General features: G+C 43.5%; 1 protein-coding gene across 7 annotated transcripts in view; it reads left to right on the top strand.

Moving 5' to 3' along the window:
* Positions 1 to 17,916, top strand: part of stau2 (staufen double-stranded RNA binding protein 2) — a 459,368-nt gene extending 441,452 nt beyond the window's left edge. For 3 of the 7 annotated variants that reach the window (XM_038809614.1, XM_038809612.1, XM_038809618.1), the window contains 2 exons: positions 2,656 to 2,744; positions 16,782 to 17,916. In XM_038809614.1, the coding sequence (XP_038665542.1) occupies positions 2,656 to 2,744; positions 16,782 to 16,932 (240 nt within the window). In that variant the 3' untranslated portion in view covers positions 16,933 to 17,916. The remainder of the gene's footprint in view (positions 1 to 2,655; positions 2,745 to 16,781) is intronic. The other 4 variants (XM_038809615.1, XM_038809613.1, XM_038809617.1 and 1 more) reach the window with 3 other exon arrangements.
* Positions 17,917 to 18,288: the final 372 nt, after the last annotated feature.

Raw genomic sequence — 18,288 nt, 5'->3', positions numbered from 1 at the left:
CAATTTAACGTGGCCAATCCACCTACTCTGCACATTTTTGGGTTGTGGGGGTGAAACCCACGCAGACACGGGGAGAATGTGCAAACTCCACACGGACAGTGACCCAGAGCCGGGATCGAACCTGGGACCTCGGCGCCGTGAGGCGGTTGTGCTAACCACTAGGCCACCGTGCTGCCCTGCTTTGGAGTCTTTCGCTATTTTTTCTGTACTGGTAGTTTTTAATAAATGTAAGTAAGCCAGTATTAAAATCCCTTTTCCTCAACAAAACCCTGACTATATCTAATATTTTGTTTGTTACTTCCCTTTTGGTATGAACCACTTCCTGCATGGTTAAGGTTCACTCACTAAGTAACGTGGGGAACGCAGGCTGAGTCAACTAATTTTCTGGAATGAGCTCAAAACCAATCTGGAAACCTACAGTGTCTGCATTTTTCATGTGTATTTGCAAATTACTGAAGTAATTAAATTGCGAACATTTTGAGTTTGATGACTTACGTCCCTTATAATAAATCAGGCCCTTATTCATAGTGCATGATAAATTATCCAATGGTGCACATTCTACTGCTAGATAGCAGCAAAATATAAGGATTGTAGAATAAAGACTGAGTTGAGCATAAACACTGGCAAGGACTAGTTGGGCTGGTTGGCCTGTCTCTGTGCTGTATATCCGACTTAATCCTCAATAATATATTTAGTACAATTACTTATGCTGTGTTCCAGGGTAAGTATTGATTATAAGGTTTAAGGTGGGAATGAGTGTTTCCAAGTCTCTGGATATGAGCTGGGAGATAGGTGGTAAGATGGCAAGGAAAGGTCACTAAAGGGAATTCTTTTTTTAAATAAATTTAGAGTACCCAATTCATTTTTTCCAATTAAGGGGCAATTTAGCGTGGCCAATCCACCTAACCTGAACATCTTTGGGTTGTGGGGGCGAAACCCACGCAGACACGGGGAGAATGTGCAAACTCCACACAGACAGTGACCCAGAGCCGGGATCGAAGCTGGGACCTCGGCGCCGTGAGGCAGCAGGGCTAACCCACTGCACCACCGTGCTGCCCCACTAAAGGGAATTCTGATGAATTCCCACCACCACAGATACTATCAAAGGCAGCAACTCAAGCACCTTGAGAGGTTGAATAAACTTCGTTTTTTCTCACTGGAACAAAGGAGGTTGAGGGACGACTTGATAGAGGTCTACAAAATTATGAGGGTCATAGACAGGGTGGATAGTCAGACATTTTTTCCCAGGGTAGAGGGGTCAATTACTAGGGGGCATAGGTTTAAGGCGCGAGAGGCAAGGTTTAGAGGAGATGTACGAGGCAAGTTTTTTACACAGAGGATAGTGGGTGCCTGGAACTCGCTGCTGGGGGAGGTGGTGGAAGTAGGGACGATAGTGACGTTTAAGGGGCATCTTTTTTTTTTTTAATTTAGATTACCCAATTATTTTTTCCAATTAAGGGGCAATTTAGCGTGGCCAATCCACCTACTCTACACATTTTTGGATTGTGGGGGCGAAACCCACGCAGACACGGGGAGAATACGCAAACTCCACATGGACAGTGACCCAGAGCCGGGATCGAACCTGGGACCTCAGCGCCGTGAGGCGGTTGTGCTAACCACTAGGCCACCGTGCTGCCCGTTAAGGGGCATCTTGACAAATACATGAATAGGATGGGAATAGAGGGATACGGACCCGTAAGTGTAGATGATTTTAGTTTAGACGGGCAGCATGGTCGGCGCAGGCTTGAAGGGCCGAAGGGCCTGTTCCTGTGCTGTACCTTTTTTTGCTCTTTGTTCACCTATGACTAGAGGCAGACAGCCAATTAAGTTACTTAATTTGCCTTTTGACAGTCATTTTACAACCCTGTGGGATTTTACCAGCCTTGAAATGACCTCCTACCACATGGTGAGTCTGCGAACTATGCCAAAGTAGTCCCCAGCGTTTTCCCAGCGGCCCTCCTTTCTACTGCTCACGGTGAGACCCACCATTGGCAATGGTCACGTCTTTTGCAGGAGAAATATTTTCTCTCAGAGGGTCTCTGGATCCCTCCTCCTCAAAAGGCAGTGCAAGCTGAGACTGACTATTTTTAAAGCAGAGCTAGATAGATTCTTGAATAAAAAGGTGTGAAAGGTTATCAGGGATAGACAGGAATGTGGGATTGAGGTTGCAGTCAGATCAGCCATGACCTGATTGAATAGCAGAGCAGGCACGAGGGGCAAGTGCCTCCTACTGCTCCTAATTTGTACTTCCATATGTACATATGTATCATTGCTGGAGGGTTCAACCCTGCATTTCACAAGGATCTGTCTGCCTGGCTCTTGCATAAAACAAAGCTTTTTTACATACTTACGAGGGTACATCAATATGGAGGCATCTGGCAGCAGCCCGGAGAGGCAGGTCACCAACCTTAATTGGACAGTAGTCCCAGTGGCATCCTCTTAAATGACCACCACCCATGAAATTGCCTCAGCCGTCAGTCCACACTGGCTCAGGAACTGCTTTTACTCCCAATGGCAGCACCCATGGTGTTCCAGTCAAATTTCAGCCAAAATCTATAGCTTCTGGGAATTGAATGAGGAAGAAACATTATATAAACATTTTTCAAAATTGAGCATGCAGTGAGGCTTACCTAGGTTTGCTTTCTGGTTCCGCAGGCAGCTTTAAGTGCCTTGAAGCAGCTGTCTGAACAAGGACTCGACCCAGTGGAGGGTGCAGTCAAGGTAGAAAATGGATCCATTGAAATGTAAGTACAGATTAGTATGCAAATGATCAATACTTGGGTATTTCTGATTTTATTGGATTTTATTGAAGCTTTTCATCTTTCGTTCATCAGGACAATTGGCAAGCATACCAATGTAAGGGCAACAACAAATTTGTATTGTGTGAGAAAAGAGTCCTGATTGGTTGGCAAATGGACTCTGATTGGTAGAAGCATTGCCATGGAGAGTGCACCAGTTAAAGGTGACTGACAGTTAACTGCCAAACATTGTTTGAAATTTAAACATGCAGCTTGATTCTGATTGGTCATGGCATTGCACTGTGGAATGAATCAGCGAATGGCTGTCACTTATTTATTTTAGCTGAAATGGGCACAATGTGTGTACAAGTTCTTTTTGTCTGCAAAGAAGAGCCAAATGTATTTTTTTATTATAAATTTAGACTACCCAATTATTTATTATTTTTCCAATTAAGGGGCAATTTAGCATGGCCAATCCACCTAACCTGCACATCTTTGGGTTATGGGGGTGAAACCCACGCAGACACGGGGAGAATGTGCAAACACCACACGAACAGTGACCCAGGGCCAGGATTCAAATCTGGGTCCTCAGTGCCGTAGTTCCAGTGCTAACCACTGTGCCAATGTACAAAAACATGTATTATCAGTCACCTTCAACTGGTGCATTCTCTCTGGCAACATCGCCACCAATCAGTGTCCGTTTGCCAACGAATCAGCGCTCTGTTCAAATACAGTATAAATTTGTTGTTTCTCCTTACATTGTTATTCTTATCAATTGTCCTGATGAGTTCAAGATGAAAAGCTTTGACAAACTGTCTCATTTTTCAGTGATACTCAAGATTGGTATACATTAATAGAACACTGTAATTATTTTTCTTCGCTTTGATTAAATATATGGAAGCAGATAATACCCAATGTAGAAGGCAGAACAAATAATAAATAGCTATGCAGCCTGATTAGAGAAGGATTTAGAACTGAATAAGTGGGTGGCAGATGCAATTCAATGTGAAATAATTGTTATGGGAGCAAGAAACCAAGTAAGTAGGCGTCAAATATTACTGTAATGGTATCAGTTGTCAAAAGGCTAATTCTTTCATTTCACTTTATTTTCTGTTAGTTTATTGGAGATCTTAACCAGTTAAAATGGCAGATAGATAAATGGTATGTAAAGTTCTTGAGAGACCCTCTGCTAAAATGATCATCAGGAGCTTTTAGACTAGTATGTGTCAAATGGAACTTTGGTGCAGTTTTATTAACCATAAGATCCAAGGAGTAAAATCGATAAAACTGTCAAGACCACTTGTAAAGTTAAAAAGGTGTCAGCCTTAGTGATTGACAGAACTCTGCGTTAAAAGATCACCTAATCAAGCCCTATTTCAGGACAATAGCTAATATACTTCAGTGCAGCATAGAGAGTGCTACATTGTTGGAGGTCCTCTCTCTTTTGGAAGAGGCTCCCATTTGCTTTTTCTGACATACTTAACAGATTTTGTAGCACCAATATCAGAAGAGCACTGGAGTTGTTTTGCCAACATTTAATCTTCAACAAATACCATTAAAAAAGAGAATTTCCTGTTATCTATGTGTTTGTAGGACCTTGCTTTGTCAAATAGGCTGCCACATTTACCAGCACTGTAGGAATTACTGCACTTCGAAAGTAATTAATTGGCATGAAAGGTGTGGCTGTCATTGTGGCTGTGAAAGGTGCTATCTAAATGCAAGTGTTTCTTTTTTTAAATTAAAAGACAAATAAACTTGCATTAGCGGAGAAATTAGGGGACAAATATAAATGGCATAAGGCACTGTTCAAGCCTCAACTGAAATCATTTGTGCTTATTCGAAAAGGTTAGGTAGACTTATTTTCTCAGGAAAAGAAACTTTGAGGTGACCGACTTCACGTTTTTAGAGGTAACAAAGAAATTGACAAAACTTTTGTTTTAAAATATTTTTTATTGGTATTTTCCAGTTTTTACAGAGTAACAGGTCAGGTGTACCTGGTATTTACAAATAAAGTCATTTCTTATTTATAGAGATGTGGTGTTCTCCCCCCCCCCCCCCCCCATTCCTCTGTTGGTCGCTTAGTTTCCCTCTTAGTGCTGACTTCTGCCTGGACAAAACTGATCTAAGGAAAATGTTTACAGTGGTGAAGAGTTCAAATGCCAAGGACCAGTATTTAATGCATTTACTTGAAATTAGTTTCCCCACATTTTAGAGGTGTTAAACAATTTTAAACAAAAGGAATAGCAGCATTCCTAGTGGAGAGAGGAAATTCAGAAAAACACATTACGTTTCATTGTATGTTCATTTTGACCGTACGCTTAGTGGCCATTCACAGAATTTTGCATCTTCTCTGGCTTTCCTCAACCCTTCCTCAGTCCACATCGCAATGTTATCCATCAGTCTGCTTTTTCTTCTTCCACTTCTGTTTTTAAGCTCAATATCTCCATAATTGTTGCCAGGGCAAGGCTGTTGGGTCTTTGCTTCCAATGTCCATGCTTGGCTATCTTTATTTCTCTTAACTGTAATTTGTAACCCTTTTGATTCCTGAACTTCTACTCTTGATCTCACCCACCTATTTTTTGTCCCTCAGATTCTTTCAATATACTAGTTTGTTGTTCATAAATGTTCTTGGGGGTAATTTTAACTTAACCCACCAACAAAAACTAGGGCTAGATTTTACAGCCCCCACTGGGCTGTTTTCAGCAGGAGGACACACGTGAAACACAAAAGGCGGCAAACCCACACCACTTTCCCACCCATTCCCAAGCTATCTACAATAACACAGTCAGTGGGTGGGTCCAAGATCACTAGGCTGCCCACCATTTTAAATAACTCATTAACAGTCAATTGAATTTGTTACCAGAATCACAGAAACCATTCAGCCCATCGGATCAGCACTATCTTAATGAATGAACAATTCCATTTGTACCATTCCCCTGACTTCTTTCCACAACCCTGCACATTCTTCCTTTTCAGATTGCAGTCTAATTCCGTTTTGACTGCTTCAATTGAACCTGCCTCCACCACACTCTCCAGACAGTAGGATCTCTTATCCTATCTTCTAATAAAAATCAATAGTCCCGTTGATCGGAGGTGTCCAATTATTCACTTTAATACACTTGCATAAGAACTAAATCAAAATGTAGATCAAATGATACATAAATTGGTCAGGATATAGCAAAAAGCATTAAATATAAAAGCATAAGAAAAGTATAAGAAATAGATGATTCAAGAATTCAGGAAGGCAGGGATTCAAGAACGGAAACTCGCCCACGCGGTCTTACTTTTAAGAGAATCCATATCTATGGTCTAATCCCTCATTTACTCTCATTGGCTTCTAATTCTCAGCTGAAACCTCCTAATTTGTTCAAATGGATGTCTGTTACTTAGAAAATGATCTGTTAATCCATCATTGGTCATTACTTAAGGTTTACTAATGTCCATCATAAATTAATTCAGTGTATATGTGCCACCTCATCTTATGAAGATAAGGTGCTCAGCCACAACTAGCCATTAACCTTCCTGTTGCTAAGTATTTGATACATTTTCATTACTAAATGCACTGGAATACAACAATTTTATTCATGACATGAAACATCTCTGAAACTTTTTATAAAACAATATTTGAATTTCTGCAGACATGGCACCAAAGTTTGATTGTTTATTCATTATCTGAAACATTGACTATCTTTTTGCAGACAGGGGGCGGGATTCTGACGCCGGCATGTGATTCTCCGCAAAGCTGTGCTGGCCCCCTGTAGGGGCCAGAATTAGTCCTGGGAGTGGCCCATTCTCGCCGTCGTAAAACACGTCGGTGTTTACGACGGCATGGACACTCTGTCGCGGGATGAGAGACTCCCGCCCAGGGTGTTTTTGAATGCTTCTATTCCCTGGCTATATGTTCAATCAGTCCTTAAAGGCACCAAACAAATTAATGAATCAATAAATCAGTAATCTATCACAGACCTTAACCACTAGCTGTGTGAAAAGGTCACTTTTTATTTTATTTACCAACTACTTTAAGTCTGTGACCTTTTGTCCTTGATCCTTTCATGAGTGGAAAAAGTTTCTCCCTATCTACCCTGCCCAGATCCCCCATGATTTTGAATACCTCTATCAAATCTCCTCTCAGCCTTCTTTTCTCCAAGGAAAACACTCCCAACTTCACCAACCTATCTTCATACTCTGTGCACCTTTTCACAAAGCCAAGGATACCGTATGCTTTATTAACCACTCTCTCAACCTATCCTGCCGCCTTCAATCACCTATACCCAGGTTCCTCTGATTCTGCACCCCAGTTAGAATGTGCCCTATTATTTTATATTGCCTCTCCATGTTCCTCCTACCAAAATGAATCACTTCATATTTCTCCACATTGAACTGCATCTGCCACCAGCCCACCAAATTATCTATGTCCTTTTGAAGTTCTACACTGTTCTCCTTATGGTTCACAATGCCTCCAAGTTTCATATCATCTGCAAACTTTGAAATTGTACCCTGAATACCAAGATCTAGTTCATTAATACATATCGCGAAAAGCAAGGATACCAAACTGTGCCCTGGGGAATTCCACTATAAACCTTCCAAAAAACTTCCATTAACCATACTCTCTGTTTCCTGTCACTCAGCCAATTCTGTATCTCGGCTACTTTTATTCCACAAGCTATAACTTTGCTCACAAGTGAGGCAGTGCATCAAATGCCGTTTTGAAATCCATTTACACCATATCAACAGCATTGTCCTGATCAACCGTTTCTGTTACCTCTTCAAAAAACTCCAGCAAGTTAGTTAAAACATGATTTTCCCATAAGAAATCATGCTGGCTTTCTTTAATTAACCCACATTTGTCCAAGTGACTATTAATTTTGTCGTGAATTATTTCTGGAAGGTTCCCCACCACAGAAGTTAAACTGACTGACCTGTAATTACTGTCCTTATCTTTGCAACCTTTCTTTAACAAGGGTGTAGTGTTTGAAATTTTCTAGTCCTCTGGCACCTGAGGCAAACAAAGAGTGAAAAATTAAGGCCACTGCCTTTGCAATTTCCATTCTCATTCCCCTCAGTATCCTTGGGTGCATCTCATCCAGTCCTGGTGCCTTGTCTATTTTAAGTACAGACAGCCTATCCAATACTTCCTCCTGCTCCATTTTAAGCTGTTTTAAGTATCTTAATTGCATCCTCCTTCAAAAGGGCCTGGATGACATCTTCTTCCTTGGTAACAACACATACAAAGGATTCATTTAATACCTGAACAATGCCCTCTGCCTCTGCCCTCTCGCCACTTTCCAGCCTCTTTGCTCACTCACCTCTCAGCACCTTTGTATCCCCAGAAGCATTTGGACCTCCTTGCAGTTCCACTGCTCAGTTCTGGAGCTGCTGGGACTGCTCCAGCTGCCGTTTGCATATCATTGGCTGGTAGCCTTTGAGGGTGGAATATCTTCCCGCTGAGGGGTGGAAATTCTACTCTCGGCTTGTTATAACCCGACAGGAGGCCCAAGGATCTTCAACCTCAGAGTCTCTGTGGCCTCACCTGAGTACGATTTACTCAGATGAGGGGGCGGGGCTACCCCCCCTTTCCTAGGACTGCTGGGACATAAATACCCAAGCCCAGGTGCGGAGACACCCTTCAGGGAGTGGGAGGTGTATATTGTAAGGAGAATAAATGAAAACTTTTCTAAAGTTATCGCATCCGAGTGGTCGCTTGCCTGAGACTTTGCACTGCCTGTTTAGCCCACCAGCAAAATGATGGGCTTCTTTCAGGTGCGTTGGATGCCGGCCGACTCTTGCAACAGGGTGTGGGGGGATGCGGTGGGTGTTGGCGCAAGCAACATGTCCACTGTGAAATTTCAGATCAAACATCAGGGGATTGAATTGTGCAGTAATAAATATTTGCAATGTTTCAAATCTGTGTCAAAGACATTGGGCGGGATTCTCCGTTGGCCGACGCCATAATTGGGAAACGCGATCGGGCGGAGAATCGTGCGTTAGCTGAAAATCAAGGCCGACGCCGGGCACCTGGAATGCCATGCCCGGTGCCTCGAAAGCTGCGTGAATGCATTTTTCGCTACATGTGCAGTAAACGCCGTTGGCATATCATTAACATGCCTGTCACAGTATTGTCTGGGGATCCTGCAATGTTTCCCCTCTACCAGGAGGAATTACCGATGATGAGGTTCACTTGCGGTTTTAAAATTTGGGAAACAGGTACAGTGGCTGCTGAGGAAGAGAGTGGAGGTAGGACATGTTCCCAGAGGTGCGACCGTAGGCTGCCGGTCCTGCCGCTGATGGCTGGCTGAGAGGGTGGGGGGGATGACCAGGCTGTATGCGTCGGTGTGACATCCCAGACCAGGACGTCCAAGCACAGACCGCCATTGCCGCAGCCTGCAAGGCAGCGTTCCTGCTGAACACCCTACCGACTGCCCATTGTGGCCCATGGTTGCGTGTTTGGTTTCCGCAGAGGAACAGGAGCCAGTCAATGAGGATGGAGAGTTGGCCGCCCAACAGGCCAAGGAGGAGGTGGGATGGAGATGCCGCATCAATGGGATGGCCGTTTCCAGACACCTGAGACTCATCTAGACAGCAGCTAGTCCTTGGGGTCGGGGCCCCCACTCCGACCGTCCGCCCCCTCGGGGGTTCCTACCTCCTCCTGAAGTACCACAGCATGTGTGTGGTGTGCACCAGATGGCGCTCCAGGAGTCTCTTCACTAAAGTGCCCAATGGAGGTGAGTGTCTCTGGGATGGTGGAGGGTGTGGGTAGGGTTGGAGTGGTGTGCGAGAGGTCTGGTGCTGGGGTTGTGCTGGTGTGGGGGTTGGGGTGGAGGAGGTGGGGGGTTGGGGTTGGTGTGGTAGGGTGGTGTGGGCGTGGTGGGTGGCGGGGTGGTTTGGGGGTTGTGCCACATGTGCCATGGGGAGCCCCAACTCAGAGAGGGCTCACTTGGTTCTCTGATGCCGACCGCTGCCTCGACGACTGCTCGTTCCCTGGGATCAATGACCAGGTTCAGTGCTGGGCACTCTGCAACAGTATGGGGCCACAGGTCCGGCGGGCCCCCTCCAGTCATCTATCACTCCCTGCAGCTGTGCACCACCTTCTCCTGTGGGAGGGGGAGGGGGGGGTGGGGGGGGGGAAAGAGAGAGTGGGGATCGGTCACCCTGCAGGGAAGTGGGAGTAGTGCGGGGTTCACAAATGTATGGGACGGTGGTTGGTGCCAGGGCATGGTGCTGGATACTCACCCTGGCTGCCCTGAGGAAGTCGTGCAGCTTTTCCTGGCACTGAGGCCTGTCCTGGCGGTGGGGCCCACGGCGCTCATGTCCTCTGCCACCTGCAGCCAGGCCTGAGATCCGGCAGCGGGTGGCAGCCTCCTTCCCATCCAGGGTTCCCCTCCTCCATGGCGTCCAGCAGTGTCTCCAGCTCCTGCAAACCGGGGTGCCGCTCTTCGGGGTGTCATCGTGTTGGCTGAGTGTGTGTCGGGGATGGAGCGCTTATATGCGCTTAAGTTTGTCAGCCTCTCGGGTGCCAATCCCGACCCTGGTGAATGGGACACCGCTTTTCATTGGAATTGCTCTAGCAAAAAAATGTCCTCTGCCACCAGTGCTAGCCCATTAATGGATCCTGATACTTCGGGTCCGGCACCGCTTCCGTGGTCATAGAACACCACCGATTCAGTCCTGGCGTCAGCACTTAGTGTCTCAAATGGCAAATCTGGCCTATTGTATTAGGAGTAGGACCATCAGCAGCTGTTATGATGTTATTTTGAGATTGACATACGAACAAACATACAAACATAGGAATTTGGAGCAGGAGTTTTCTCCACCATTTAATGAGATGTCTACACCTTTCTATCCTTGCCAATCAAGAATCTATCGAACTTAGCATTAAAAAATAACCAATTAACCTGCTTCCATCGTTCTCTGGGGGAGAGAACTCCACAAACTAATGGCCATCTGAGAGAAAAAAACTCTCCTCATTTCCATCTTAAATTGGAGACCACTCATTTTAAATTGTTTCCCCTAGTTCTAGTCTCTCCCATAAGGGGAAACATTCTGGGCATCCATATATATAATTAATATGCGTACATTTAGGAACTGACTTTAAACTTATAGATATGGCAGTAAGACAAGTGGTTGTTCATAATACAGCAAGTTACAGCTACTTTTAGGACTCCCCACGAATAGCTTGATTTTCTCCTTCCTTTGGACTACTTTCATAAAAGTAGGGTTAAAATCACTCAAAATACTCAGCCTAAAAATTGTGCAGAAAAATAACTGATTGCCGTCTAGATAACTGTGAGGCAAGGTTCACTCAGAATGTTTGGCATGCAATTGTTAGGCTAGTTCAGTGTGTGCCCCCCATCCAAAAAGCAGCAAAAAAAATGTCTTCCCATTACAGAATTCACCCGTCTTTCATATCCATTGAAGTCATTTGAAAAGAAAATCGGGTGGTTTCTGTAACAGGCAGGATTTTCGTAATGCTAGTTTTATACCCAAGTAATAAGTTGGCAATTTACCCCAGTTTGTTCATAAATCTGCTGATTATTTTTTACCTGATGTTTAATGTGCCTGGGATCCAGCCTCCTTCCTCTCACCCCAACCCTAATCAATCCATTTTAAATGATCCCTTATTGCTGCCTCAACTTTACCAGTAATCCTTTTACTCCCTATTTGGGTTTAGTTGTATCTATTTACCATGGTAACAATCGATATTCTTTTGAAAGTATACCTGGTTGAATTGTTTTTACACCATGATGTCAGCATTTCATTTATATTATAAATGTTCGTGATGAATTCTGCTTGTTTCCAAAATGATTGTAAGTATACAAAAGAGCATTAGCTTTGTGTTTGGAGGAGGTACGCATGTTATTTTAAAAAAAACCTTTATATTTTTCATCATGTTTAAAAAAAATTAATTTAGAGTATTCAATTTTTTTTTCCAATGGAGAGGCAATTTAGCATGGGCAACGTCCGGTGACGACAGGCGGGAGGCAGCCGCGCAATGGAGAATGTGCAACTCCACACGGACAGTGGCCTGGGGCCGGGATCGAACCTGGCTCCTCGGCGCCATGTGGCAGCAGTGCTAACCACTGCACCACCGTGCCTCCCCCTTATTTCTCCTCATGTGAACTATCAACATTGGTCACCTTCCTGTCTTAGTATTCCAGGCAAGCCTCTTCTTTGCAGCACACATGGATTGTCTTAAGCAAGAAATTTCCTATTATTACAATCTCTTATTAACTTGCAAAGTGCAGCGGGAATTCCTCATACGGGAGAAAACTGGGAGGCAGGCTAGGGTGTCCCAAATAAACTGATGGAAAGATACAGGGTGGTGAGATAATTGCCTAACTGCCCTCCTGCTCTCTAAATTAAGGGGAATCGGGGAAAACTCTCCACTGGTTGGAGTCATACCAGGCACAAAGGAAGATGGTTATCATGGTTGGAGGTCAATCATCTCAGTTGCAGGATGTCACTGCATAAATTCCTCAGGGTAGTGTCCTAGACCCAACCATCTTCAGCTGCTTCATCAATGACCTTCCTTCCTTCATAAGGTCAGAAGTGGAGATGTTCGCTGAGAACTGCACAATGTTCAGCACCATTCACGGCTCCTCAGATATTGAAGTAGTCCATGACAAATAGAGTAAGTCTTGGACTGACAAGTGACAAGTTACACTCATGTCACACAAGTGCCAGGCAATGACTATTTCTAACATGAGAGGATCTAACCATCACCCCGTGACATTCAAAAGCATTGCCATTGCTGAATCCCCCACTATCAACATCCTGGGGGTTACCATTGACAAGAAGCTGGACTAGCCATATATATACTGTGGCTACAAGAGTAGGTCAGAGGCTAGGAATCCTGCAGCGAGTAACTCGCCTCCTCACACCCCAAAGCCTGTCCACCATCTACAAGGCAGTCATGAGTGTTATAGAATGCTCTCCAAATGCCTGGATGAGTGCAGGTCCAACAACACTCAAGAAGCTCAACACCAAAGCAGCCCACTTGATTGTTACCCCTTCCACAAAATTTCACTTCCTGCACTACTGATGAACAGTGGCAGCCGTGTGTATCATCTACATGATGAACTGCAGGAACACACCAAGGCACCTTGGGCAGCACCTTCAAAACCCACATCGTTACCATCTAGAAGGACAAGAGCAGCAGATACCTGGGAACTCCACTACCTGGAGGTTCTCTTCCAAGTCACTCACCATCCTGACTTGGAAATATATCGCCATTCCTTCACGGTCGCTGGGTCAAAATCCTGGAACTCCTTCCCTAATAGCACAGTGGGTGTACCTACACCGCAAAGACTGCAGCGATTCATAAAGATAACTCTCCACCACCTTTTGAAGGGCAGCTAGGGATGGGCAACAAATGCTGGCCTAACCAGCAATGCCCACAGCCCTGAAATGAATTTTAAAACAAAGTTAGGTTTGGGCCAGGAAACGTCGAAGTCAGCCTTCTCGCCGGTAGGCTGATGATGAATTACACTTAACGACCAATGAAGCGCCATGTAAGAACTTCATCCTGCCACCACTGGTATTCTACCATTTACGTTCTTGTAGCCTCACTGCGGGCTCAGGGTGGGAATCATCCTCTTGACCCTACATCCAATACACTACGGAAGGCCCTGTCAGCAGCAACCGAAAGTCTCCCTCCACCCAATCCCCACATACCAACCCCTTGCCCTCGCCGGGGTCTGCCTAAGTGGTCCGGGTGAAGCTGCCCCACCCACTACTCTTCCAGGATCCACATCAATGCTGCAGCTCGAGCCACCTACAGTCCCAGCAGTAATTCAGCTCTCTGTGGCACTGCTGAGACTAAAGACCTGCTAACCAGTCAGATGGCGGCCAGCTCTTGGAGGTCAGCTTTTCGCCTTTAGAGGCACAGAAGCCTGCCAGCAAGCAGTTAACGTCCTGACAGGCATTTAATCCTATTGGAGCTCCCAGAAATGACTGTGGCTGGGTTGCCACCAGCTTTCCAGACATTAAATTCTGTCCTGCGTTGCTGTCCAAACTATCCTCCTGAATCTCCAGCTCCCTTCCCTGACCTTATCTCAGACTGTATTATCGAACTGTGCCTGACTTCTCTTAGTTAATGTAATCTCTTGGGCTGTTCCTCAGGCTTCATCACTTTACTTGTTACCAAATGTAGGGTGCGAGTTAACAGAAAAGTTTCTAAGTGTGATTTGGGGCGCATTTGGTAGGGTGTTTATCGACGGCCGCATTGACGTAATTGCGGCCCGGATTTGAAAATGAGCCCCTATGAGCCTCTCGCCATTACTGTCTGTTTACCATCTGATTTACCAGACTCAAGCCTCAGTGTCTCGCGTTAACAAGAGGGAGCTGCATTTAAACGCTCCCTCACCACTCACTCCCAATCAACACACAAGCATGGCAGTCCACAGACCTGCCCGTCGCTTTGCGATGCCAACCTGGCCAGGCTTCTCGTCCCTGAAAGTGAGACGGGATATTCTGTTCACCTCCAAGGGGGTCGGAGGACTAGCAGCAGGGTCACCAATACCACCTGGAGTCAGTGGCAGCAGCTGTCAGTGCGGGCAGCATGACAAGGACCACCGTACAATATTGGATGAAGACCATGACCTCCTCCGAGCTCCTTACCACCTCTCTCCTGGCATCAGTTCCTGTTACCACCTCTCTCCTGGCATCAGTTCCTGTCTCAAATTCCCAACCCCCTCCCGACCCACAATTCACTGGCTAACACCTCGCACCTCCCCATATCTGATCTTTGTCCCCGCAGAAGATAGCCCATAATAAGCAGGAAAGAACCAAGACAGGGGACGGAGTACCAGAGATTCGAGCCCTCACACACAAGAGGAACGGGCCCTGCAAATCGCAATGTATATGGAATGGATTCCTGCATTTTGAGACCCAACATGACAACAAAATGAAGAGGAAAAGTGAGAACAGTGAAAAGAACACGCCAAGATCACCTGAACTGACAATAGATGGCCAGACATCCCAAATAACAATAAATGCCCTATGTGCCATAAAGTCAACAGATCCTGAATCAACCTCATTGGCCATCTTTGGATTCATGAAAGACAATTATCCTTGCTAGTGAGGAATAGCTAATAATATTTGTTTACCGTTTCTGTACCTGTAAGGAGTCAAACAGGCATATTTTGTTATGTGTTTAAATCTCTGGAGTGAAACTTGAACCTACAACCTTCTGACTCCGAGACAAATATGCTATTGACTGAGCTAACATTAGATTACCTCCTTGAATTCTCCTCATCAACAGACAATTTATGCAACTCTTCATTCTCCTGTTTTCTGCAAATATTCCACAAAAAATACACCTCGTAACTTCCATTTTAATTTTATACCCTTGGCCACTTCATTTTTAAAAAATGTATTTAACTCAGATGCCTCATTTTAAATTACCTCAGGCTATGAATCCTTTTCTAATGTGACATTGCCTAATTCGAATGTGACATTGTGCAGATTCTAATGTGACATTGTGCAGATCGAATTGTCCCATTGAGAAAATGGAATTGGAAAATTCAAAACTTTCTGCATCATCTTGTACATAAAATCTTTAAAACAGTGAAAAGCTTTATTTTTATTCTCATATTCCACCGTACTTTCTGTGAAGAGACAATGCAGTTTTTGGGCAGCATAGCAGCAGTGGTTAGCATTGTTTCATCACAGCACCAGGGACCCTAGTTCGATTCCTGGCTTGGGTCACTGTGCAGAGTCTGCACATTCTCCCCGTGTGTGCATTGGTTTCCTCTGGACGTTCCGGTTTCCTCCCACAAGTCACAAAAGACATGCTTGTTAGGTGAACTGGACATACTGAATTCTCCCTCAGTGTACCCGAACAGGAGCCGTAGTGTGGTGACCAGGGGCTTTTCACAGTAACTTCATTGCAGTGTTAGTGTGAGCCTACTTGTGACAATAATAAAGATTATTATTATTATAAAATGGGGCTTTAAAAAAAAGGTTTTATACAGCCTACCTCAACTCTCTAAGCCCAGATTTTCAGCACTGTCTGTTATGTACAGCTGAATCCCTGGATAATAATGCAAGAACAATCTGGAATTGTTGATGTAGCAGGAAAATACTGAAAATAAATTGAGGTGGCCCTGATTTTCTCACCTGAAGCTCAAAAAATACCAGACTAATCTTTGATCTGCAAATCATCGGCATAAAATATATTAATTTGTAATAATTTGCTTTTAGTATAAAATCTTTTGTTAAATGTTGTGAATGCAATAACATCAAGATAATATTAAATAATCAACTTCACAATAACACATGACTTGTGAATGCTGGATTAGAATTGTTTCCAACTTTTCTCCTGCTGTCTTCTGGAAATGTGACTATACCATCATGCTGGAAGGTATTTGGTACACTGCCACTTGAGCAATGTGTGAACCCAGACTGTGAATGTTGTGAGGCTATTTGACCATAGTAGATATCAAAGCCAAGCCAGTCTTTGCCTTTCCACACATGTAAACTTGTTATTTCAGAATCCCAGCCCAAATATATTATTACTTCATATAAATGCAAAATATTGAGATACTGGAAATCTGAAATAAAAACAGAAAATAGTAGAAATGTTCAACAGAACAGGCAAAGACTTTGGGATTTAATTTTTTGAATCAGGATTATCATAATTTCATGCAGTGACTCAACTGATTCACTGCTGTTACAGATCACATTAAAGGTCCCATAAGTAATACATAGTGTAGACTTTGCAAGCATACAAAAGGGTGAGGTACCTGATAGCCCGAAATTTGCTCATATGTGCTCACAGCATTATTACTGGGCTGCAAATGTCTTTCCTTGAGTTTAAAAGCACTTAACAAACACTGATGTGATTCATCAAAACATCCAGTATGGTAATATTTCTCTTGGCTCTCATTTGCTGTATTCATAAATATATTTATTTTGTAATATTCCACTATTTTCTAATCATGTGTTCACTTTCTAAATTAAAGGTGCGTGACACTGTTAAATATTTTTGTAATCTATTCAAATACATTGATATTGTGTGACTCAGGTTTTCTTTTACTAATTTAGATCAATTCATCTTTACAGACAAGTCAACCATCTGGCACAGAAAACAGATCATAAACAGGCTAACTCAGGCACCACAGCTCAGGACTGCAAGGATTCAAAGGCTGTCGTCAAGGAGCCTGGAGCACCCACGGCTGCCACTGCATCCTTATAAACCTGTCAACACGCAATAGGGTGTATGTGTATGAGGAAATGACCAATACCATTATATGAATTTATGTGAAGACAACACTAACAGATTGCAAGTGAAAATAAATGCATGGTACTGTTAATTCACAAGGGAAATGACCACTGTATAGATTCCCCTTTGCAAAAAAATACTTGTGTTGGTTGCCTGTTAGCAGTAGATTTGCTATCATGCTGCCATGCTCATATATCCATTTTTAGTGGAAAGTGATTTTGTAAAACATTGATAAGGTAAATATTTCACCACCATTGGCTATAAATACTTCACCATTGTTACAGTAACCACCAATTTTTCTTAGTGTAAATTTAGTTTCAGCTTTTTAAGATGCTTGAGTATTTAAAGTTAACCAATGGCAGTGCCGTGAGAGTTGTTGTCTTCATATATAGTCATTCAGCTTATCTTTTTATGCTGATATAAGCATTTGTCATTCTATATGCATATATATGATTAAGATACAGACTGCTACTCAAGAGTTGTATACAAAGGATGAATCACAAAGAAAAATGCTTATTGATACATGAACTGATGTTAGCGCTGATCAGTAGAGGTTATAAGATTATACTCCAGGAAAGCAGTTATGGTGTTTGATTTTCATTACCATCCCAGAAGTTTGAGGTGTCTTGCCTAGCAGTAACATTTTGTACCCTTTGCTCATCTGTTCTGTGAAGCACATCTACACCCATTCTGTGTGTTGTACAACCCACTGTGTGCATCAACTGAGTGTTTTTAATAACTGCATTCGGACCTGGAAAATAAAGTAATCTTAGCAGAAGGCAAGGTCCACATCTACAGTAAAGAATAACACAATGATATATTAAAAATATTCTGTTTGTTGGGTAAACTATGATAATTGGGTAGAAGGTGTGAAACTCAGTTGAATTTTGTACGGATTAGTTAGTTTTGAATTAATGATTGGCCAAATGCAGTAAAACCACATCAGTTCATGTGTAACTTTGTCTACTGTCTTTATTTAAGTACAGCTTTTAATGCAATGCAGATTTCGGATATTAACCCTGAAGACAGTAATCCTTGCTTCAGATTAGATGGATCAACCTATATTATTCTGTCTTAATGTGGAGATGCCGGCGTTGGACTGGGGTGAGCACAGTAAGAAGTCTTGCAACACCAGGTTAAAGTCCAACAGGTTTGTTTCAAACACTAGCTTTCAGAGCACTGCTCCTTCTTCAGGTGAATGAAGAGGTATGTTCCAGAAACATATATATAGACAAATTCAAAGATGCAAGACAATGCTTAGAATGCAAGCATTTGCAAGTAATTGAGTCTTTACAGATCCAGGGATAGGGGTAACCCCAGGTTAAAGAG

This window comes from Scyliorhinus canicula, chromosome 10 (assembly GCF_902713615.1).
Source record: "Scyliorhinus canicula chromosome 10, sScyCan1.1, whole genome shotgun sequence".
NCBI lineage: Eukaryota > Metazoa > Chordata > Chondrichthyes > Carcharhiniformes > Scyliorhinidae > Scyliorhinus > Scyliorhinus canicula.
The sequence above is the reverse complement of the archived record's forward strand: the minus strand, read 5'-3'. Positions and strand labels throughout refer to the sequence as shown.